General features: G+C 41.2%; 1 protein-coding gene across 2 annotated transcripts in view; it reads left to right on the forward strand.

Moving 5' to 3' along the window:
* Positions 1 to 9,894: 9,894 nt before the first annotated feature.
* The window catches only part of DCAF5 (DDB1 and CUL4 associated factor 5), a 96,785-nt gene continuing 82,167 nt past the window's right edge, over positions 9,895 to 24,512 (forward strand). The window contains exon 1 of one of the 2 annotated variants that reach the window (XM_079127089.1): positions 9,895 to 10,044. Coding sequence is in view for 1 of the 2 variants with exons in the window: in XM_079127088.1 (XP_078983214.1) it covers positions 10,010 to 10,223 (214 nt within the window). In the remaining variant the exon portion in view is untranslated. Of the gene's footprint in view, positions 10,224 to 24,512 lie in introns of both variants that reach the window. The other variant, XM_079127088.1, reaches the window with a different exon arrangement.

Here is a 24,512-nt window from a genome sequence, read left to right on the forward strand (position 1 = left end):
CTCAATGTACGTGTTAACTGAATTCATGGTTTGACTCTCTCAATGCTGGGCCTACCTCAGTGAATGGCAGTATGAATTAGAAACCTGGCATTTCGTCTTTCGTCTGCCACTCTCTTTAATACACCACCAAATTCTACTTTTTTAAAGTCTTAAATCCATCTACTCTTTTTTTAGACCTTTATTTATTTTTGTGTGGTACTGAGGATCGAACCCAGTGCCTCACACATGCTAGGCAAGCGCCCTACCACTGAGCCCCAGCCCCAGCCCCAGCCCCCATCTACTCTGAACTCCACTGTCTTTACTGAGTAGTAGTGAAACTACTCTTCACTGTACTACTGCAAAACTTCCAATCATCTACCCAAACGCACTCTCAGCCCGCTCCAATCCATTCTCTTTGAAGGAGCCAAAATAATCTTTTAAGATGTGTATCTGATCATGTATGCCCTCAGTTCAAAACCCTTCAGGGACTCTTAGGTAAAGACTAAAATGCCTAGCCAGGTATGCGCACGGTGGTGCATGCCTGTAATCTCAGTGATATGAGAAGCAGAGGCAGGAGGATCACAAATTCAAGGCTACTTGGGCAATTCAGAGAGACCGTGTGTCAGAATAAAAAGGCCTGGGTGCTTTCAGTGGTAAGAGCTGTGGATTCAAACCCAGTACTGGGAAGAAAACCAAACAGCTGACGCTGACCTACAAATAGGCCTGATCCAAGGGCTCTGACAGTGAGAATTCATTAATTTATCGTGACAACTCCATTCAATGGAAATGGAAATGGAGACATCACACATTTCTATGTACCACAACTGCTATTTTTATCACCTGCAAAATGGGATAATAATCACCTTTTCATGAAGTTTCTTCATAATTAACTCATAGATAATATCTGTAAAGGACTTGAAACAGAGCCAGGCTTGCAGCAATTACTAATTAAGTGATAGCAGTTATAGTAATCTTATATTTACTGTGTGAATCTTCGATTAAAATCTGTCTCTGTCACTGTCTTATAAACACCATGAAGCTGGGTGTGGTAGCACATGCCTGTTATCCCAGAAACTTGGGAGGCTGAGACAGGAGGATCCTCAGTTCAAGGCTGGTCTCAGCAACATAGTGAGATCCTTTCTCAAAATTAAAAGAAATTAAAAAGGGCTGGGGATATAATTCAGTAGTTAAGCACTGCTGGTTTCAATCCCTGTATCAAATAAAATAAAATAAATAAAATAATCACCTTGAACTCTTTTAGTGTCTTTTTAATTTTCTTCTCACTTTTATATCCTATTGTGTGGGACTGGGAACATTGCCCTGTGGTAGAGCACATGTCTCACACAAGACCCTGGGTTCAATTCCCAGCACCATATAAAAAAAAAAAAAAACAACAAAAAAACAACAACAACAACAACAAAAAACGGCTGGGATGTAGTTAAGTGGGAGAGTGTTTGCCTAGCATGCATGCAGTCTTTAGTTCCATCCCCCATACCTCAAAAGAAAATAGTAAATGCTGGGTGTGGTGGTGCATGTCCATAATCTGGGGAGGCTGAGGCAGGAGGATTACAAATTTGAGGTCAGCTTTGGCAATTAAAAAAAACCTTCACTCAAAATTTTTACAAATGAAGGAGGAGGACTAGGGATGTAGTTCAGTGGTAAAGTGCCCCTGGTTTCAATCCCAATACCTTGAGGTGGGGGGAAAAACACACACACATACAAATAAACCTCTATCTATCTCCCTTGTGTTTAATGAGTGCAGTTACACATAGTATATGCTCAACAAACATCTGTTGAATTAATAACAATTCATGTCTGTGGGCATAATAGGAAATATACTTGCCTTTGTTCCTGGTACTGGTCAGACAGCTCCTAAAACTGAACAAATTCCTGAGTGCTAGCAGTGTCTTTTGTCACTCCCAATGAGTCTGTTGTGTGTGTGTACATGTGCTTCTGGGGATTGACCCAGGGACTTGTACATGCTGGGCAAGCACTCTTACCACTGATCTGCCACCCTCAGCTCAATAAATGGGTCCTTTTTTTTTGATACCAGGGATTAAACCCAGGGGCATTTAACCAGTGAGCCACATCCCCAGTCCTTTTTTGTATTTTATTTAGAGACAGGGTCTTGCTGATTTGCTAAGTGCCTTCCCAAGTTGCTGAGGCTGGCTTTGAACTCTCAATCCTTCTGCCTCAGCCTCCTGAGTCACTGGGATTACAGGCGTGTGGCACTGGGCCTGGCCAGTAATAAGTCCCTTTCGATCCCACCTGAGTTTATACTGTTGAGGTGATGGACGTTGGGGACCCTAGATAGCCTTGGGATGGGCTAGTCACCACAAAGATGAGTTAGAGGACTGGAACTTTCAGTCCACACTCACCTTCAGGAAAGAGGGGTGAAGCAAGGCTGGAGAAGCAGCTCTATAAAAACTCTTGAACAACAGATTTTTTTGGTGGGGGAGGTGGTACTGGGGATTGAATTTAGGGGTGCTCTACCACAGAACTACATTCCAAGCATTTTTAAAATTTCAAAATAAATTTTTAAAAGTTCAAAAAACTTAGCATGAAGTGCTAAGTTTCTTAAGTTGGTCTTGAATTTACAACCTTCCAGTCTCAGCTTCCCAAAGCTCTGGGATTGCAGGTGTGGGTCACCAGGCCTAGGTTAACATTACATTTGATGAGCTCCCAGGTTGCTGAGCAGAAGTGGAGGTGTCGGAGGGTGGTGTGAGCAGAGTGGGAGCTCTCACCCCCCATACCTTGCCCCTGAATCTCTACATCTAGCTGTTCATCTGTATCCTTTGTGATATCCTCTATAATAAGCCAATAAATGTAAGTAAAGTGTTTACCAGAGTTCTGGCAACCATCCTAGCAAATGATTGGATTTAGGGAGTGGGATGGTTACAGTAAACTTAATTTAAAGCCATTTGGTCAGAAGCACAGTGTTGTGGGACTGACCCTTAACCTGTAGGATCTAATGCCATCTCCAAGTAGATAGTAACAGAATTGAATTGAATTAGAGGACACCTACTTGGTGTTCCCTAGAGAACTTGGTGTGTGTGGAAAAAACATTTACACATCTGATCACAAGAAGTGTTCTGGGTTGAGTGTGAGAATAAAGAGAAAAAAGTTCGTTTTTTCCATTACTATGTCCAACCTGACAAGACTGTGTGCATGTTAAAACCACATGGGGATATAGAAATGTTAAATATTTAAGTGATAAACTATGATGCTAACCGTAAGCATGACAGGAATCTTGGGAAAGGAAAACTGATGTGATCTAGATTTGTTAAAGAAGGGGTTCATGGAAGCAGTGGATCTCAAAGGATGTGTAGGATTTGGATGGATGGAAGGAAAGTACATTCTGAGCTGGGACACTAGTGTAAGCATAGGGGTCTGCAGGCAAGAATGGCCACCAGCCTTCTTGGTGGGTGTGACGGAGAGTAGTAGGAAATGTTTAAGTTTAGACCCAGTGGAGACAAAGCATGTAGGGACAGCATAGGCAGGTAAAGGAGTCTGGACCTGACATGACACAAAAAGGAAGAGTCTTGAACAGGGGTATTTTAGGAAGACATACTCACCCAACAATGAGAGTCACATAGTATGTCCCAGGAATTCTGCTTGATGGTGGAGGTGCAGTGCTGCTCAAAACAGATCATGAATAGTGAAGGGGTTTGACCAGGTGATTTCTAAGATCCTTCTGGGTTATATCACTTTGTGATCTGAATGAGCACCTTCTAGCAAACTCATAGATAGTCAGCTACACCATAGATAGTTACATCACCAGCCCCAACTTAAGGGACATCCGTAGTCAAATGTGCTATTTGGTTTTCATTGTGAATTCATGTAGTTTATTCAGAAGGAAGGAGGAATAAGTTTATATGTATGTATGGTGTGGCTGGTGATATAGCTCAGGTGTAGAGCCCTCGCCTAACTTGTGCAAGGCCTGGGTTCCAAGCCCAGCCCTGGAAAAACAAAAACAAAAACCAGAAAAACTCCTACACACGCAAAAAACAAAAGACAAAAAAAATTGTGTTCAGTTCACATTCCAGGAGCCTGTCCTTAATGATCACTGAGCCCATAAAGACAATATACATTTACCTCAGTAACAGATCTGTTTGCTTCTCCTTGGTCATATTTTACTTTGGGGAGTGGCATTATCCAATTTATTTTTTTAAATGGTATTTAGGACACTGAAGATGCATTATATATGCATGGGACCGTCTCTGGAAAAAATTTTTACCTAAATGACTATACACCCAGTGCAATAAACACTAACTCTTTTAAACAGTTTGTTATTCATGTGGAATCCTAAAATTAAAAATAAATAAAAACAGCTGGCTCATGATGATTTTGCAAAGAAAACTTCAAATATACAAAACCCAGATGGTTGGCATTGAATAGCAAAGGTAAATAGCACTGAATAAATATCAAATGAATAATCCTGGCCACTGAGAATTTCTGCCCACTTTCATTCCATGAAGATTATTTTAAAGTAGATTTCTTCATTCATCATGAAGAAATATGCATGACAAACTTGAACCAAATGTCTGAAAAGTAAGTTGAAATGTGATTAGAAAATTCTGGTAGCAAATAATAACTGAATCCAACTACTTCATAGCCTGAGAATGCACTTCCAGGCTTGTGAAAAATGCCTCCTTTAAAAAATAAATTAAAAATCAACAACAGGCAGAGATTTGGGAAATTCAGAAATATGGGGAAATTAATACATATTTAAATGAACAAATGAATGAAGGAGGAAATCACAAGAAATTGAAGAATAAGATGATTGAATGAAAATAAATAAATAATAATAAACATCTTTAAATTTGTTTTTGGTAGTGACTTAAAGTTTTATATAATTGTGAGGTTCATTTGACATATTAATAAATGCATATAACATAATTTATTGCATTTTAATTCCCAGTATTCCCTCCCTCCCCCTCCTCCTCTCCCTGATCCCCTTCCTCTCCTATACTGGTATTCCTTCTAATAATTTTGTTTTAATTATAGAAAAGTAAACTTTTTTAAAAATTATAGATGGACACAATACCTTTATTTTATTTATTGATTTATTTTTACGTGGTGCTGAGGATTGAACCCAGTGCCTCACATGTGCTAGGCAAGTGCTCTGCCACTGAGCCACAACCCCAGCCCTAATAATTTATTATTTAATTGGTATATTATAGTTATACTTAAAAGTGGAATTCATTGTGACATAGTCATATATACATATAGCATAATTTGGTCAATTTAATTCTAGTAGCTCCTCCTTTTCCCAGAACACATCTATCTTAAAAAGGGAGAAAGACCTCAGATCATTGGAAAAAGATGATTAAATTCAAAGCAAGCAAAAGGAAGGAAATTAAAAAAAAACTAGAGTAGAAAGAAGTTTTCTTCTTTAGAGAAGAGAAAAATAGGATCAACAAAACCAAAAGCTAATTTTTTCAAAATATCAACAGTCAACAAACTGACCAAGGGGGAAAAAGAGGGAGGGAGGGAGGGAGGGAGGGAAGTAGGGAGAGAGGGAGAGAGGGAGAGAGGGGGAGGGAGGGAGAGAGAGAGAGAGAGAGAGAGAGAGAGAGAGAGAGAGAGAGAGAGAGGAGAGACAGGACATCATTACCAACATTATAGAAATAAAAAGGATTCTAAAAGCTGGGTGTGGTGGCACATACCTATAATCCTAATGACTAGAGAGGCTGAGGCAGGAGGATTGCAAGGCCAACCTCAGCAATTCAGTGAGGCCCTAAGCAATTTATAGAGACTGTCTCAAAATAAAAAATAAGATTGAGATGGAGCTCCATGGTAAAGCACACCCCACACCCCACTGGCTGAATTCCCAGTAGCACCAAAAAAAAAAAATTGGAAAACTGTGAACTGTAAACCTACCAACAAATTAGGTAACCTGGATGAAATGGACAAATTCCTAGAAACACACAAACTCTCCAAACTGAATCAATATGAAATAGAAAATCTGAATGGAATTATTCAAGAGACTGGATCAGTAATCAAACACTTTCTCACTCAGAAAATCCCAGGCTAGATGGCTTCCCTAGTGAATTTTACCAAGTACCCAAAAAAGAATTAACCCTAATCCTTCACAAACTCTTGCAAAAACACAGATACACCTGGACTTCCCAACTCATTCTATGATACCGAAACTAGACAAAGCTATCATAAAACCGAAGTTATTACAAGAAATAAAACTAAAGCCCCAAACCCCTTAGGAATATAGTCACAAAACCTTTAACAAAATATTATCAAGGCATATCTAGCAACATACAATATGGAATACATACTAAGGTCAAATGTAATCCAAGTGTGAGACTGGCTTAACATAAAAATGAATCAAGAGGACTAGTTGTGGTGGTGCATGCCTGTAATACCCGTGATTTGGGAGGCTGAGGCAAAAAGATTTCAAGTTCAAGCCTAGCCTTGACAATTTTGTCTCAAACTAAAAAATAAAAGGAAGTGGGGGGGCTGGGGAGATAGCTCAGTTGGTAGAGTGCTTGCCTTGTAAACACAAGGCCCTGGGTTCAATCCTCAGCACCAAAAAAAAAAAAAAAAAAAAAAAAAAAAAAAAAAAAAAAATACCAATTGTATTTCAATGAAGTCATTATTTTAAAAAATGTTCTGTGTGGTGCACACCTGTAATCCCAGTGGTTCAGGAGGCTGAGACAGGAGGACTGAAAATTCAAGGTCAGCCTCAGCAGTTTAGCAAGATCCTGTCTCAAAATAGAAAATGAAAACGGGTTGGGGATGTGGCTCAGTGGTTAAGCATCCTTAAGTTAAATCTCCAGTATTCAAAAAAAAAGGCAAAGGCAAAGTTCATGTAGCTATTAAAGATGAATAAATAATTGTCATATATTCATATATATTATTGATTAGCAATAAATAATACAGTGAACCATGTTACAATTTTTTTTTTTTTGGAGGGGGTAGATCCTGGGAATTGAACTCAGGGGCACTCTGCCACTGAGCTACATCCCCAGCCCTATTGTATATTTTATTTTTAGAGACAGGGTCTCGTTCAGTTGCTCAGCGCCTTGCTTTTGCTGGCTTTGAATTTGAATCCTCCTGCCTCAGCCTCTGGAGCCACGGCAACCAGCCCGTGTTAAAATCTTAATAAAGGTAAATAGATACTATAGTGGTTTGCTTGATCTTCTGAAGTTGGTTATATTATAGGTAGGGTTGCCAGATTTAGCAAATAAAAATATAGGAAGGCCAACACAATTTGAATTTCCAATAAACAGCGAGTATTTTAGTATATCTCAAATACTGCATGAGACATACTTGGATTAGAAGGTAATTATCTGAAATTCATACTGACATTACTGTATTTATCTGGTAATCTTAATTATAGAAATCGGAAGAGAGATTTTATCCATTCTCCTTACAAAAAGCTGCTCAGAATATCAGTAGAATATAAACAGACTGGAGGTCCTACGTTTTTGTCTTGGTTGGTCACTGAACAGTTAAGGAAGTTTCCAACAAAGTCCTAAAACTGGGCTGCCAAGTGACTAGGTCCTAGGCTATTTTTAGGCTGAGGTAAATGGGATGAGTTTTCCAAGGATTGGAAAAAAGAGTTATGTTTACTTAGGAGGGAGAAGAGGGTGTGACATATGTTGCCACTTCACATACCTCATTATTATACTCATTTCTCCCACTCCAGGGAAATAAGGTAGGTATATATGATGGCCTATTAAATGGGAAAGGCCAGAGGGCTCCCTGTTTTTGAATGTGTGGGTTAAGTATGTCAAGTGAAGGAACAGTGAAATGGGAAACTGACCTTGCAAAGAATGGGTTCCTTGGAGTGAAGCACAGATACCTCAGACTCAGTACATCCAAAACTCAAATCATCACCTTCTCGGAATTCCTCCCTGCTTCCTAAGTTCATTCATGTATTCAGTAAATACTGAAGTGGTCACTAATTGCCAGTATGTGTTGGCTCTTTATGTTTTTTTCTCAGAACTGGGGATGGAAGCCAAGGGTGTTTGGTAGCACCTTTTTATTTATTTATTTTTTTTGAGACAGGGTCATGCTAGGTTAGCTAAACTGGCCTAGAACTTGGCAACCTTCCTGTCTCAGCCTCCCAAGTTGCTGGGATTATGCCCAGCTTATGTGCTGGCTCTTGATATACACCCTTGAGCAGAAAAGACGTGGTCCCTGCTCTCAGAGGGCTTCCAGCAGAGTGGGGGAGACTATCATATAATCACAAAAAGATTAATTACATTATAATATTATGAAGGAAAGATGTTTGATGCTATAAATCTTTGATCAAGCTGACATACTAATACTGGTCTCTACATGACAATTATAATGATTAGACGCTATTATTATAATATCCCAGGAATAAAACTTTTTAAAAGAAAGCACTACACATTTTTCTATTTAGGATCCCAACAGTTCATTTAAACTCTAATTTCTGGAATGTGTTTAATTTCTATTAAGTTTAGCAGTGTTTACTATAATATGGACTTTCAAATTCAACATTTATGTATTTGTTTTGAGTAATCTTACTTATCACTGTGCAAAAAAATACAAGTAGATGATTTTGCTTGACAGGTAAACCTCTTCCATGTTCAGTCCATCTTTTTTTTTTCTTTAAGCTTTTCTTCAGTTCATTTTTCAATGGTGATTGTACTCAACTGCTCCTGGGCCATTTCCGGTCCGGAGGTCCTGAGAAGTTGAAAGGGCAAAACTGACTTCAATAGCTTACTTCTATTTAATGATGGAGGATCACTTCTAGGAAAAGCATAATAATGAAAAAGGGACTTTTAACTCTCTGGAAGAGTTCCACAGCACTTACCCAGTTTCCTCACTGGGGTCAGCCCCTTGAGTCCCATCCTGTTGAAGGACAGTCACTTTTGCCTGGACTGCAGCTGCTGGTTAACAGCTGTACAAACCCAGAGTCCACACTTTCAAGAGGAGCTCACCGCTCCCAATTAGGTAACCAGTATCGCTATGTTCCAACACGGCTTCTTGTCTTACAAATGTATCTGGGACTAATGGACAGAGTGCTTTCTACTTCATAGGACTTTCTCGACCCGATTTTGGCAATTTTCTCCTTACTTCTTATTCTCCCCACCCGCCCAGGGCTGGGGATTGAGCCCCTGGGGTTCGCGCGTGCTGGGCAAGTGCTCTACTCCTGAGCGACATCCCCAGCCCCGTCTCACTTCTTAATCCCTTTCTCCCTCTTTTTCTCATATACCACTCCATTTCCTAAGAGACCGAACAATTTATCCTTTTTTCCTGAAGGGCTGGAGGTAGGGAGAATTAGAGAACCGAACTGCGGGGACGAGGCAGAGTTCAAATCGTCCTGGGGTGGGGGGAGAAGGGGCAGGTGCACGAACGAGCTCCCCAGCAACCTTCCTGCCGACGTTCAGTCCCAACTCCGTTCTCGTCCCCTGGACCGGGCTACCGCAATCCCGGGAGGAGGCGAACCGAGCGAGGACGACCTGATCCTCTGTCCGCTGCTCTCCTCCCACCTCGGGCCTCATTTTTACCCCCGAACTCGTCGCGGCGCTGGGCCTCGGGGCGGCGGCCACTTTGATTGTTACGCTCATTCAACTTCACGGAGTGCCCGAGGCCGCCGCCCAGCGCCGCCCGGGTCCCGGCGCGGGAAGGCGCAGAGGCGAGCAAGGCGCAGCCGCCGCCCGCGGTCTCCAGGCAGCCGCCCGCGTTCTTCCGGCAGCCGCCCGCGGTGGGGGAGGGGCAGCGGCGCCCGCGTTCTCCCGGCCCCGGCGGCCGGCGGAAGGGCCGCGCGTCGCGGAAGCGCGACCGCAGCTGAAGATCAGCTGCTGAGGGAGGCGGAGAAGCAGAGGGAGGAGCCTAGGGGGGAAGGGGAGGGAGGGACGGGACCGTCAGGAAGCCGCGAACGCCACCGAGTGTCTGCACACCTCGCTCTGTCTGCCATGGCTGGTTAAAGAACCATCCGGATCGCAGCGCGGGGGGAGGGCCGGGCGGGGGGAGCGGCGGCCGCGCGTGAGGCCGAGGGAGGGGCGGCGGCGCGAGCGGCGGCGGCGGCGGTTCCAGCATGAAGAGGAGAGCTGGCCTGGGGGGCAGCATGAGGTCAGTGGTGGGCTTCTTGTCCCAGCGGGGCTTGCATGGGGACCCCCTGCTCACTCAGGACTTTCAGAGGAGACGCCTGCGGGGCTGCAGAAACCTCTACAAGAAGGACCTCCTCGGCCACTTCGGCTGTGTCAATGCCATTGAATTCTCCAACAATGGAGGCCAGTGGCTGGTCTCAGGTAAATCAACCCCCTTCCCCTCCCCGCGCCTCCCGGCCCCCTTCCAGCCTCCCCTTTCGCTCTCCTCGCCACCCTCCTCCTGCCCTCCGTCCCCACCCCCTCCCCTCCAGCCCCTCTCCAGCGGTGGGCAGATTTGGTGTCAAATTAAAACCATTGCAGGGGGAGGGAGGGAGGGCGGGAGGAAGGGAAAGGAGAGGATGTCTTCTCCCTCTCTCTATATAAAAGACCTAAAATGGTTGACAGGTCTTTAATTCGCTTTATCCCAAGTGCAAAGTGATCTCCCCTGACGACTGCCGCCAGAGTGTGGGTCGCGGAGGGGTGCGAGGTTACCGCTTGACAAAGTTTGATGGCAAACTCTTCCTCCGCGTACTTTAAATGGTGCGGGGGGCATTTTTGGGATTTGGAGGGGGAGGAGGCCGAGGTGCGCCGGGGGCAAGGGGGTGCTGGAGCCCCCGTCGCCGGTGTCATGGAGAAGGGACCGAGGGCCAGGCGGTTACGGGGCCGGACGCCGAGGGTCCTGGGGCTGCGACCCGGGGTCTGGTGGGGTCGGCGGAGGGGAGGTGACTGGCGGGTTCCTGTTAGCCGCCCCTAGTGTTCTTAGGGCCCAGCTCCATCCCCTTTGGTGGTGTGGTGGCCTCTTCCGCGACTTGTTTTTATTATGGTCGCGAGAGTGGCGAGGACTCTGGAGGCTGAGGGACCCCAGCCTGAACTTGAATGCGCAACTCGCTCGGCAGGGGGTCGCTGAGCGACCCCGGGAGGCTTGTTGGCGGGAGCCAGGCACACGCATCCCTTTTGCCTGCGGCTGCCCTTGCAGGTGGTCTGCGCTTCTCCTCCCTCCTGCCCAGCTGGGCCTGGTTGCCCCCAGGCTCCCCCTCCGGTGTGGGGAAAGTGGCGAAATCGAGACCGGGGCTCCGGCCGGACCGTGTAGGCCTCGCTCTCCCGGGGCTCCTAGCGACAGGCAGCTGAATCGATAGCCTATTGCTCCCGGGGAGGCCCCGGCCGGGCGGGCGGCGGCGACCGCTGCCCCGGGCGAGGTGCGCCTGCCGCCGTTGGGGGCGCTCGCCGACACCGCCCCCTCCCCCTGGGGGTCGTGGCCCGAGGCAGGGCGGGTGGGGATGAGCATACGCAGGGGAGGGGGCGGCTCCCCGAAACCCGGCTGAGGGGAGGAGGGCGATCGGGCGTTCCCGCTCGCCTTCTGTCCTCTTCCGTCCCTTTTCCTACGTTGGGAGGGATGCAGGGGGAGCCCAACGCTGGACGTGGCGCTTAGCTGCACCCAGGTCGATCCTCGAATGGCTTTCTAATTTGCGTCAGTAGGCAGCTCACCAGAAACTTCTGGGATCATGGCTGAGCATCTGTCTTAGCAAGTAACAGTCGGAAGTGACATGGGGGCGTACGGTCCAGTTTGAGGATAGCAGAGATAAGACTTCTGTGATGTGATCATTTCACGGCAAACCTGGAATTTCTCCAGAACTAACCGGCTTTTCCACCCCAGATCGTTTTCTCTTTGACTAGATAGACTTTGGCCCCAGATCATCAGCGGAAGAAACCTGATATTATGCTTCAAACAGACCCCCCCAAACACCTCCCCGTACAAAAGCTTCCTTCCCCTACACAACACTTATAAATTTTTTATCTAATTTCAAGGGTACAAATGGAGAAAAACCTCTTTATTAAAAGAGGAAGTTTCAAGTTTTTCCCCAATTGCTTCTTTTGTATTCATAACACTCATGTCTTCTCAGACCGATATATTCTAACAGAAGTGTTCCCAGACACAAGTCAACTTTACTACTGAGTGAGGCAATATCAGGGTACTCTTTCACAGTCGTCTAATCATGTTAATTAAATCATAATACACTGTTTTACACATTAAAAAAAATAGATTTATTGAGGGATAATTTACATAAGAAATTTACCCATTTAAAAAAATTGATACATTTTAAAAAGCACTGAAAAGTTATCTTCAGTAGTGGGGCACTGTGGCGGCCTGTAGTCCAAATGACACAGAAGGCTGAGGCAGTAGGATCACAAGTTCAAAGCCAGCCTCAGCAATTTACAAGGCCCTATCTTCAAAAAAAAAAAAAAAAGGTGGGGGGCTGGGGGGGATGTTACACCCCCCCCCCCCCCAAAAAAAGTTCTCTCCATTTTCCACCAGTTATTTCTCCCTTTATCTGTGTGTGTGTGTGGCGGGGGGGGGGGGGGAGGGGGGGGCGGCTGGCCATCAAACCCAGGGCCTGGCGCTTGGATACCCGTAGCCTCACTCCTGTTATCCTTATGCAGGATCTTTCCCCGTCTTAAACGAACACCCCCGCCTTTATTTTCTATTCTTGGCTAGTTAACTTCCTTTAGCTTACTTTTAGTCTGTAGAAGAGAGCGTCCTTTGCATAGGGCAGGCTGTTGTACTAGGCATTCTTTTCCTTACTTTTTTGGTCTGAGCTACCCATTTCCATCAGTGTTTCCTGGGTTCCAGTCTTTGCCCATGGCTCCTCCCCTCCCCTCCCCCCACCCGCCCCACTCCCCACTCAGTTCTTCCTGTTTCCTTTTTATCTACTTCTGCCCTAGTTCTTAGTCCTTCCAGCAGGCTTTTCCACTGAACCCTCAAGTTTGGCTCCAAAGAACATGGAGTTTTGTTGAAAGCCTTCTTAGCCATTCACCTTCCATTATGAGTACAGCTTGTGTTAACAGGAAGTTCCTCCTGCTTGCTTCAGATAAGGAATCCTCCTTTGGGAGTTGTAATACACCTTAACTTGTTAAAGGTAATTATTATTATTATTTTTTTCCTGAGAAGTCCTTCAATAATCTTTCCAAGTTTAAAACTATTTTACCAATCATGTTTATGCATTTTTTTTTTTTTTAATCTATCACTAACACTTATCACTGGAGGAGGGTATGTTGAAGTTAATTCTATCTATCCCCAATAATTCACAGTAGAATGGTAGTATACCACATTCTGGGAGGTTATAAGATGTCTTTTGTGCATTTTGTTGTTCTGTGTCTTATCTTCTCTGGATTGGTTAAAGCCCTTTGAGGGGGCAGTTAAAATGATAGATTGTTCATAGTTTGTTCATTGTTTTCACTTATTAATTGGGTAGCTCACATTTTTTTGTAACTGACACATAGTATTTGATAGAATTAACTTAGACCCAGGGCAAAAATAATATTTGTATGATTCTGTGGCCATATAAAATGCTATTAATTAAGAATTTCATGAGACTAGCAGTATTAAGACTAAACCAGAGAAAATCAGGACCCAGAAAAGGTGCTTTATTAGGAAGTAAGATTATGGCAGTGACAAGTAGGAGAATGGGTATTTGACACTGGAAAACATTAAACTGTTTTAATCTAAAAAGTGTTTTTCTTTGTTGTTGGGCAGAAAAGGGTGGCACTATGTTACCATGTTAAGGCAGTGTGATGTAGTGGACACGTCATTGAAATCATTTTTGTCTTCTGTAGTTTGACCTTAGTTGAGTCACTAAGCCTCTCTGAGCCGTTTCCTGTTTCCCGAGGTGTACAGTGGGAATTCCAGGGCCTACCTGGTCGGCTGCCGTTAGAGCTGTGTTAGGCACAGTATAGATTGGGTGTTGAACAGTGCCAGGCCTTTCAGAGCAAAGCTGAGTTTTTCTTTCCCTTTTGTGCTTATAATGTGTGGTGTCATTTGTGGTTGACACTTGTTCTTAGAGTATTGGTAATAAACCTGTGCAAACTGGATAGTTTTGCAACTTTTAGATGAGAAATAAAGAGGCACAATGTGGTGTGGAAAGCACCTGGGATTTGATGTTACTTGATTTGAGTTGGAGGTTCTTCCGGTCACAGATTGTATGAATTTAGGCAAGCCACTTCATTTCTCATCCATAAAATGGATTTAACAGATTGCCCTAACTACTTGACAGGATGGTAGTAAGTGGTCAGTGAATGTTATATGTGAAAATGCTTTATAAACTACTTGGTGTAGTAAATGAATGTTATTTTATAAGTCTGAGTTGTGCTTGATGATCATAATCTTTTCTTAAGACTATATGAGTGTTAGTCCTTTAAAGAATGGGGGAACAACATTGTTGAAGTATTTACAAGAGATCTTAACAATATTAAGGAGTTGGGATACTTCACATATTTAGGGAATATTTTGGTTTACCTTATAGGTCTTTAGTTGCATTTAGAATGTGCTTTATTATTGTGCTGGGAATTGAACCCAGGGTGTTGAACATGTTAAGCACATTTTCTATTATGGAACCACATCCCTAGCTCCTAGTATGTACTTTAAATCGCTTTCATTGCCTCCTCTTTTCTTTTCCCTGCAATGGGGTCCTTTATATATTTTCCTTTTCTCTTTCTTTCTTTCTTTTATTTATTTATTTTTTCTTGTCTGTGTGTGTGGTACTGTGAATTGAACCCAGGGGTGCACTACCACTGAGCCACATCCTCAGCCCCTTTTTATTTTTATTTTGAGATAGGGTCTTACTAAATTGTCAAGGATGGCCTGGAACATTCAATCTTTCTGCCTCAACCTCCCGAGTCTCTGGAATGACTACTGGACCCAGCTTATGTTTGCTTTTTAAGTTTGAGGAGAATGTGAACATTTTTGGGGGATGTGATTGGAAGACCAGTCAGAAAGTAGCTCTTTGTGTATATGATTTGGAATATAAACTGCCTTCCTACATTTTGTAAAGGGTTTGCACAAACAATATTAGCGGCAAATAAAAATAAAGATTCTGCTCTTTGTTGATGAGAGTTGCTATATTATTTCCCCTTCATTGAGGCTTAAGGCATTAGAACCTGTAGAGCTAGCAAATTAATAGCCCATAAGTATGAAGTTTTGAATTACAGTGAGAGATTATGATCTCTTTTTTGTGCCCATGACTAAATGTAGGAAAAGTACCTTCAGAAGCTTTTCAATAGCAGCTATGCTGTTTCAGCAACTGTGCTGTTTCAAAGTGTTAATTAAGTAGGAATTGTGAATGGGGAGAGACATTTAGTTGCATGGTCATAATGTTTATAAATGGAGATAACTATTAAGCCTCTGTCTCACATGGGCCTCTGACTTTATTGATCATAATAGGTATCCATAATTATGTAGAGATTAAAAGTACCCCTGGAGTCAGACTGCAGGGTTAAATACCCACTCAACTACTTGCTTGGTAACTGGGTTACCTTTGACAAGTCACTTATCCTTTGTGTCTGTATCCATATAATAAGGACAGTTCCTCACAGGGTTGTAGTGAATAGTGAATGAAGTAACACATGGACGTAGTTTGTGCTATTACTCTGGGTGCTACTGCTACTGCGTTTGTTATTGTTGTTTCAGTGGAACATCACAAGAAGCTTTTAGGAAATTGCCATCAGTATCTAACATTTATTGCACATAGCAAATAGTACAATGTGACAAATTGAGAAAGATCTCCATGAGGAGAACTGTTAAAAATGCTTTGTGAATATGCTTCACCATAAAGTCATCAAAGAGCATTTTGAAGGATCAAGTAGTAGCAATGATTATAATTATATGCTTAATTTGACCTATTAATTAATAGTCATTTCCTGTTGTCCAGTCACTAGTTACATCATATTTTATGGAATCTATTTATTTTTGGGGGGTGGGTAGATGAATTAGTTTATTTATTTTTTAATTTTATTTTTTGATACTGGGTATTTAACCTAGGGGTGCTTTAGCACTGAGCCACATCCCCAGCCATTTTTATTTATTTAAAATTTTTTGTTTTTGTTGATTAGACCTTTATTTTACTTATTTATTTATATGCAGTGCTGAGAATCGAACCCAGTGCCTCACATGTCTAGGAAAGCGCTTTACCACTGAGGTACAACCCAGCCCCCTTTTTATTTTTTATTTTGAGACAATCTCACTAAATTGCTTAGGGCCTCACTAAATTGGCCCTAATGTGGATGTGTTTCAGTGGTTAAGTACCCCTCGTTTCAATCCCAGTACCAAAAAAAAAAAAAAAAAGGTACATTGCTTACAAGTAAAATGTTTGAGTTTAACCACTTAAATAAAGTCTAACTATTAAAACTGTTCAGGTCCAGTGATTAGCTATCAGGAAATATATGACCTGTGATGGAGCAGATTTCTGCCTTTGAAAAGCTGTCCTAGTATATACATTTTGACAAGGCGATTGGGCAATTGATTCTTGAGTTTTCTTCTGGACTTTTCTATTTACTGATAACCCATTGCTGTGAAGGTGTTATATTTTATTCTTTGATCTGTTTGTTAGTTCAGCAAATAACTTTGGAGTTTGTGAGATTGGAGCCTTGGGAAGAAGAAAGATGATGAATCAGATGTAAATTATGCTTTCAAACCAGATATGGTAACACATGCAGGCCTGCAATTTGGGAGGCTGAGGCAGGAGGACTGCAAGTTTGAGGTTAGTTTCAGCAACTTAGCAAGACTCTGGCTCAAAAAAAAAAAAAAAAAAAGGATTGGGGATGTAGCTCAATGGTAGAGTACCCCTGAGTTTAATACCTAATACAAATAACAACAAATAATAATAATAACAACCTTAATAGAAATTATGTTCTCAAGATGGTTTCCTTTTAGGAGTGTTTAGTTCTCATTTTTAATAGTGCCTGAGTCTTTTTAATTTTTTTTCCCTCTACCTTGTGGTACTTTAATAGCTATTTGATTTTTTTCTCTGGTTTGCAATACTTAATATAGGAAAAATGCTCTTTCCTGTGGAATTTGGTGGGAATGAAAGAAGGCCCAAGGAGATGGCCTTGGGGTTCTTTGCTATGATAAATCAAAGGAATCATATCATAAGGGTAATGTGAATGATCATAGATACATATTATTTGTTCCACTTGTTCTTCAAAGATTGCTAAATTTAGAATTATATCAGGGTCTTTCACTTCTACTTTTTTTTTTTTTTTAATTTTTTGCGGTGCTGGGGATTGAACCCAGGGCCTTATGCTTGTAAGGCAAGCACTCTATTTCACTTCTATTTTAACACAACCTAGTGAAACTTAACTGATGACCGTTAGTCTTGTTAGACATTATTCTTTTTTCTTTTTTGGTACTGGGGATTGAACTCAGGGGCATTTGACCATTGAGCCACATCCCCAGCCCTGTTTTATATTTTATTTAGAGACAGGATCTCACTGAGTTGGTTAGTGCCTCGCTTTTGCTGGCTTTGAATTCTCAATCCTCTTGCCTTAGCCTTCTGAGCCACTGGGATTACAGGAGTGTGTCACCATGCCCTGCTTAGACATTATTAACATCAAAAAGTTGTCTTTGTGTTTAGTATTGTTCAAAGGATTATTGTGGATTTGGTTGTTACTAGTGCGTTTTTGATTGCTAAGAGTTTCTAAGGAGAACAGTCGCCCTCAGTAATGTATCCTGGATACTACACTGAATGGAGGTGCCAGCCCAGGTACACAAGTGTGATCATTCACTGATGATGATGATGATGATGATAATGATTGTTAGTATTATAATTTTGGTGCTGGGGATTGAACTCAGGACCTCTCCTACGATAAGTATCTGCTGTTATCACTGAACTACATGCCCCCTGCCCCGTTCACTGAATATTGATAGATTTGGTTGTAAAGTACCATTGGAATCATTTAGATAAGGGAAACTTCAGTGACCAGTAAAACTTGATGCACATATGGGTACTGCTCTCTGAATTCCAAGTTAAGGAGTTAGTATATTTATTTTCTTATATGTTTAGTGAGACAAAGAGCATGTTTGTTTGTTTGTTTGTTTTTGGTACTGGGACATCCCTAGCCCTTTTTATTGTTTATTTTGAGATAAAGCCTCAGTAAGTTGCTAAGAGTCTTGCTAAATTGCTGAGGCAGACCAGCAATCCTCATCTCTGGGATCACAGGTGTGTGCCACAGCACCCCACTAAGAGCATCTTTATAACAGCGCTTCCAACACTGGTGCACAGGTGCACATGGCAATCCCCCCCGCCCCCATACTGAGAATAGAACTCCAGGCATACTAGACAAGTGCTCTACCACTAAGATATTCCCAGCCTTTAAAAGGGTATTTTGGGGGTTTTTTTTTTTTTTTTTTTTTTTTTTTTGTACTGGAGATTGAACCCAGGGTGTTCTACCTCTGAGCTACATTCCCTGCTTTTTTTAAATTTTGAGACAGGGTCTTACTATATTGCCCAGGCTTGAAGTTTTGATCCTTCTACTCCAGCCTCCTGAGTTGCTGGGATTATAGGCTTGCACTACCATGCCAAGACCCAGCCTTTTTAAAAGTTTTATTTTGAGACAAGTTCTTGCTAAGTTGTCCAGACTGGCCTTGAACTTGGGATAGTCCTGCCTCAAACTCACAAACCACTGGGATTTGAGGCATATACTACCACACCTGGCTGAGCCTGTAACTGGAGATTGACATCTGCAGAAAGTATGTGATTGATTTATTACATTTGGCTGAATTTCAGCCAACAAAAATAGGTGTATTTCCTTCATATGGTCATATGGAGGAGAAGAAAATATCTTTTGCTTAGGACTTAGATGAATTATGTGCTTCAGAATAAAGTGCCGTTTTAAAAATTATAAACATGAAACAAGACCTTCTTTGCTCAGAGAGTAATGGTAAGTCATTTGGAAGTACTTTTCCACAGATAAAGCATCAAAAAGGGAAGTGTGACTCCTAGACCAGATGATAAGCCTGTTTAAACCTTCATGAACTTGAAGCATAGTATTCTTGCAGTGAAGTTTACTTCTATCAGTAGCAACTATTCTATTTCTGTGAAAAAGCATTTCATTTCTAGGGTCAGTCATTGAGTGGGTGGGTAAGGAGGGTTGCTCTGTAGGTTCTGGTGTTGGTCTCAGTCTGGTCTTCATATCAGTTTTCTTGATCAGGGATTTAGGGAATGACTTGAGAGTAGTAGTGGTCACCTGTGGATCCCCACCTTTCCTTCTGCCTCTGCTTGAGCTCCTGCACAATGATAAGGTGAGGTAAGATTACCTTATAAGGGTGATAAAGTAACTTGAGTTCTCTTGATTACCTTGTGCTGGGGTCCTTTATAATTAAGGTTACCATATATCCTGATTATTTGGGACTGTCCTAAATTCTCCATTGCCCTGGTGTAATTGTTAAACTCTTTTTACATCATTTTTATTTTTTTAATAAGGAAGAGATTTCTCTCATTCTTAAAAAGTTTGGGTGACAAGTTATATGGCCACCTACTTATTAATTATCTGAGTTGTCTAGTGTTCAAGTAACCAAAGCCCTAGTCTCTTTAAATCTTTGCATTCACCAATGAATGCCTCTGGTAGATAATCCTCCAAAGCCACCATTCTCCACTCCTTAGGTCTTTCAGCTGCCATTTTTCAGGTGCAATACAGAGCTTGAGAGGCACAGTCATTGGTTAACAATTTGTGCTCTCTTGATCTTTTCATTACTAGTTCAGATTAAGTTTCCCATTCCTTTCTATATACATCCTCTTATATGTCTTGTTCTACTGTTCATTTGTGCTACTTTTCCCTCCCTTTAAGTCTTTCTCTGAGTTGTTGCTCTTACCTGTGTTGATTTTGAGAAATTACGCTCCACTGAGATGATTTCCCCCCCCCCCCCCGAGGAGTTTTGAACCAAAAGTAGATATTAAAGTCATACTACAGGCTTAATTTTATGAAGCATCTGTCCAGCACTAGGGTACATTTGGAATAAAAACCTTCAAGCATATAGATTATTCCTGTAAAGGGTTTTCAGGAATTGTACTTTTCAGGTATATAGCCAGTTGACGATAGACTGTTTTTCATGTTGTGAAATGTCATGATTAAATAAATTTAAAGAGATCTGGTTAGAGTTCTGATGTTACCATTCTCACTTGTGAACTTATGCTTCTGATATTCTGTCTTTATAGAATCATAGAATTTCATTGTTGGAAAGGATGAATAATCAGGTACCTGAAGTCTGTACTTTTGCATACAAATTAAGTGTCCCTAAACCAAAAACCTGGAATCTGAAATGCTCCAAAATCTAAAAATTTTTGAGAGCAAACCTATGTCACAAGTAGGAAATTACACGTGCCCTCATGTGACAAGTCACAGTCAATATGCAGATGCATGCTAGATGTGGTGGTGTACTCTTGCAATCCCAGCAACTGAGGAGGCTGATGCAGTTTGAGGCTAATCTTGGCAATTTAGGGAGACCCTGTCTCAGAAAAGGAAGAATAACTGAGGATGTAGCTCATTGGTAAAGCACCCGTGGTTCAAGAGCCAGTACCAGGAAAAAAAAAATGTAGGTATACTACTGAGGATGTGGCTCAAAGGAAAAGTACCACTAGATTTAATCCCCAGTTCAGGGAGGAGGAAAAGAAGATGTAAGTATGCTAAAAATGTTGTCTACTATTACCTTTAGGCTCTGTATCTTAGGTGCATATGAAACATACACGACTTGTTTAGACTTGGATTTCATCCCCAAAATATCTCATTGTATGCAAATTTTCCAGAATCTGGAAAAAAAAAATCTAAAATCCAGAACACTTCTGGTCCCAAGCATTTTGTGTAAGGATTTTTCAACTTGGTTAAGGAAACAAAGGTGCAGGAAATAAATGATTTGCCAAATAGTTCATAATTAATACACAGTACAATCAGGATTAAAATTGGGGTCTTCTGACCTGTTCCCTCAATAGAAAAAGTCGTGAGATTCTGCATTTTATTTATTTATTTATTTATTTAATTTATTTTATTTTTGACTGTACTGGGATTGAACCCGGGGGCATTTTTTTATTTTTTATTTTGAGATGGGATCTCCCTAATTGCTTAGGGCCTCTCTAAGTTGCTGAGGCTGGCCTGGAACTTGTGATCCTCCTGCCTCAGCCTCAAGAGCTACTGGGATTATAGGCCTGCACTACCACACCACACCCAGCTGGTTTTAGGGTCTACATTTTTAAAGAATTTGCTCAAGTAAAGTGTTAAACTCTTTAAGTGGCTTATTTTGCCTGTACATTCTACTCTCTTTGTTGTCCCTAAACATAGTTGTTTTGATTAAATTCATGGTGCCCCATTATTTTACAGATGAATAAATATTTCCAGGGTGGAGGCAGACTGTCACTCTGGCCAAGCCTCCAGTTTTAATTCTTAGCCTGCTAAATTCTGTTTCTTACTTTGCAGAATCTTTGTTTCCTTCCAAGAATGTTACTCAGGAGGAGGGATTCTTTACAAATCCATATGCCTGTCAAAATCTTGTTACACAACTTTTCTTGTCCTGAATTGCCATTCAAGTCTTGTATTTAAATTCCAGTCCTATCTCTTGGCTTTACTACTTAAAAGTAGTACTTAGTACTTGCTACTAATTGGAAACTTTGAAGATTTTTTTTTTTTTAAATAAATGTCTTGACTAAGTTTGATGGCTTAGTGCAGATACTTCATTACTTGCTGCTATAGATGGCTGAGGCATATAATTTGGAGGCATATAATCTAATATCCAGCATTAGATATGCTGGCAAGAAACTAATGAAATTTCGGTATTTGGCAGGTAGCTTCAAGCAGCCCTTGATTTAGTCTCAGAGTGACATCTCTTTATACCTGCCAGTGGGTGGGTAGGTACAGTGTGTTTTCCCAGGGGACTGTGAAAGCATTAGGGCCTGCAGTGATTCAGTCTTTTTAGAATTACCCAAGAAGAGAAAAGAAAGCTTTATTATTATGTTAATAATAATTGTTAATTTAATAATAATTAGTAATAATAATTGTTAATTTTGTTTATAGTAAGAATTTTACAAAAGTCTAGGTAGGCAGTATTTTTTTTTTTTCCCCCTTCCCCTGGTACTGGGAATTAAACATATGGGGGCACTCTACCACTGAGCTACATCCTCCCCCCCATTTTTATTTTGAGACAGGGTCTTGCTTAAGATGCTGTCCACAAACTTGTGCCTCACAGACTACTGCCTCAGCCTCCCAAGTTGCTGGGATTACAGGTGTGCAAAGGCAGTGTTCTTATATACAAAAACAAAAAATTTAGAAACTTCTCAGAATAAATGAAGAACATCTGATATAATTAGTAGAGCATATTGTATAGGTTAGTTTCCTATGTCAGAAGAAGTAAAATTAGAGATGAAGACAACCTGTGGTCTGAGAATACCTTACAGTGCATCTGCCATCTCTCTCTCTCTCTCTCTCTCTCTCTCTCTCTCTCTCTCTCTCTCTCTCTCTCTCTCTCTCTCTCTCTCTCTCTCTCTCTCTTTCTCTCTCTCTCTCTGTGTCTGTGTGGTGTTGGAGATTAAGCCTGGGGTCTTGCATATGCAGGCAAGTGCTGTACCACTGGGCTACACCCTCAGCCCCATCCCTATTGTAATAATTTCCTGTGGATCCTTACTGTTGTTGAGACCTTAAGAACCTGTTCTTAGTGTCTTCTTAGCTCTGTTGGAGGAGCTTTTGTTACTTGACATGTTACTAATTCTATACTTTTGCAAATGTACTGTTGAATCATACAAATCATCAAAATATGACACTTAGAAGATAAGCTCCTCTATCCATTCATAATTTTAAAAAATGTGATAATAATAGAAAATTTTAAAAGATAAAAGAAGTAATTCTGTCTGCTTATGATGACCATTGTTAACATTTGGGATCCATGTTAAGCCTTTTTAAATATGCAGATATATGTATTTTAAAAATGAAATTGGAATTAGACCATTTCAACTATTTTGAAACTTGTTGAATTTATTATTTTTTTTCATATCATAGGTGTTCTTCTAAATCAAGTTTTTCAACTTCTACAGTATTGACGTTTGGGGCTGGATAGATCTTTGTTCAAGTGGGCTCTCCAGTGCATTGTAGGATGTTTAGCAGCATCACTGTCTTTTACTCAGTTTGCCAGTAGCATCTCCCCAGTTGTGACAGCCAAAAATGCTTCCTGGTATGCCAAATGTTCACTGGGCAGTAAAATCATCTGGGTTGAAAAACCACTGTTTTATAGCAACAGCCTCCAAACTGAAGAAGTCAAGACAGTCAGACATCTTCATACTCTTAAAAATCATTAAAGACCTCAAAGAACTTTAGTTTATGGGAGTTATATCTATGGTTTTTATTGTATTAGATTTAAAACTGAGAATGGTTAAAAATTCACTTATTTAATGCTAATAATAATGAACTTTAAAAGACAATATTTTAATGAAAAAAAATTTTCCAAAATAAAATAACAATGAATACAATGCCATTACTAAATTTCCCAAATCTCTTTGATGTCTGTCATAATAGAAAACATTCATATATTAATCTGTCATGAAATAGAGACTTAGTCAAAATATATGGAGAAAATTTAGCTTTAAACAGATACGTAGTTAGAAAAGGGAAGATTATTTTAATGCCTTAGATAAATCCCCTATACCAAAACCAAACAATCAAACATCCTAAAATTCAATTGGAATCATAAAAGATCCAGAAGAGCCAAAATAATTCTTTTTTTAAAATTTCTTGGTACTGGGGATTGAACCCAGAGTTGCTTAACCACTGAGCCTCATCCACTGCCCTTTCTATTTTTAATTTTGAGACGGGGTCTCTCTTAAGTTGCTTAGGACCTCACTAGGTTGCTGAGGCTGACTCTGAACTTTCGTTCCTCCTGCCTCAGCCACCTGAGCTGCTGGAAGCATCACAATATCTGATTTCAAATTGTACTACAGAGCTTTAGTAACAAAAACTACATGGTACCATCATAAAAATAGACACGTAGGCCAGTGGAAGAGAATAGAAGACACAGAGACAAGCACACACAGATAGAATCATCTGACCTTTGACAAAAGTGCCAAAAATATGTGCTGGAGAAAAAAAGAGCCTTTTAAACAGATGGTACTGGGAAAACTGGATAGCTATATGTAGAAGAATAAGTGTAGATCCCCATCTCTCACCCTGCCCAAAAGTAAACTCAAAATGGATCAAGGACCTAGAAATTAGACCAGAATCTTTGGAGTTGCTAGAAGAAAACAGGGTTGACATTCCAACATACAGATCCAAACAATGACTTCCTCAGTAGGACTTCTAAAACTCGTTAGATAACGTTAAGAATAATGGGCTGGGGTTGTAGCTTAGTGGTAGTGTGCTTGCCTAGCACATGTGAGGCACTGGGTTCCAGCCTCAGTACCACATAATAAGTAAATAAAATAAAGGTATTATTCCATTTATAACTAACTGAAAATATTAAAAAAAAAAAAAGAATCAGTGGAATGGCATCAAATTAAAAGGCTTCTGCACAGCAAAGGAAACAACCATGAAAAGAGAACCTACAGAATAGGAGAAAGTTTTTGTCAGCTACTCTTCCTTCCAACAGAGGATTGATATTCAGAATATGTAAAGAACTCAAAAAACTTACCACCAAGCCAGGTGCAGTGGCAT

This window comes from Sciurus vulgaris, assembly GCF_902686455.1.
Source record: "Sciurus vulgaris genome assembly, chromosome: 2".
NCBI classification, from domain to species: domain Eukaryota; kingdom Metazoa; phylum Chordata; class Mammalia; order Rodentia; family Sciuridae; genus Sciurus; species Sciurus vulgaris.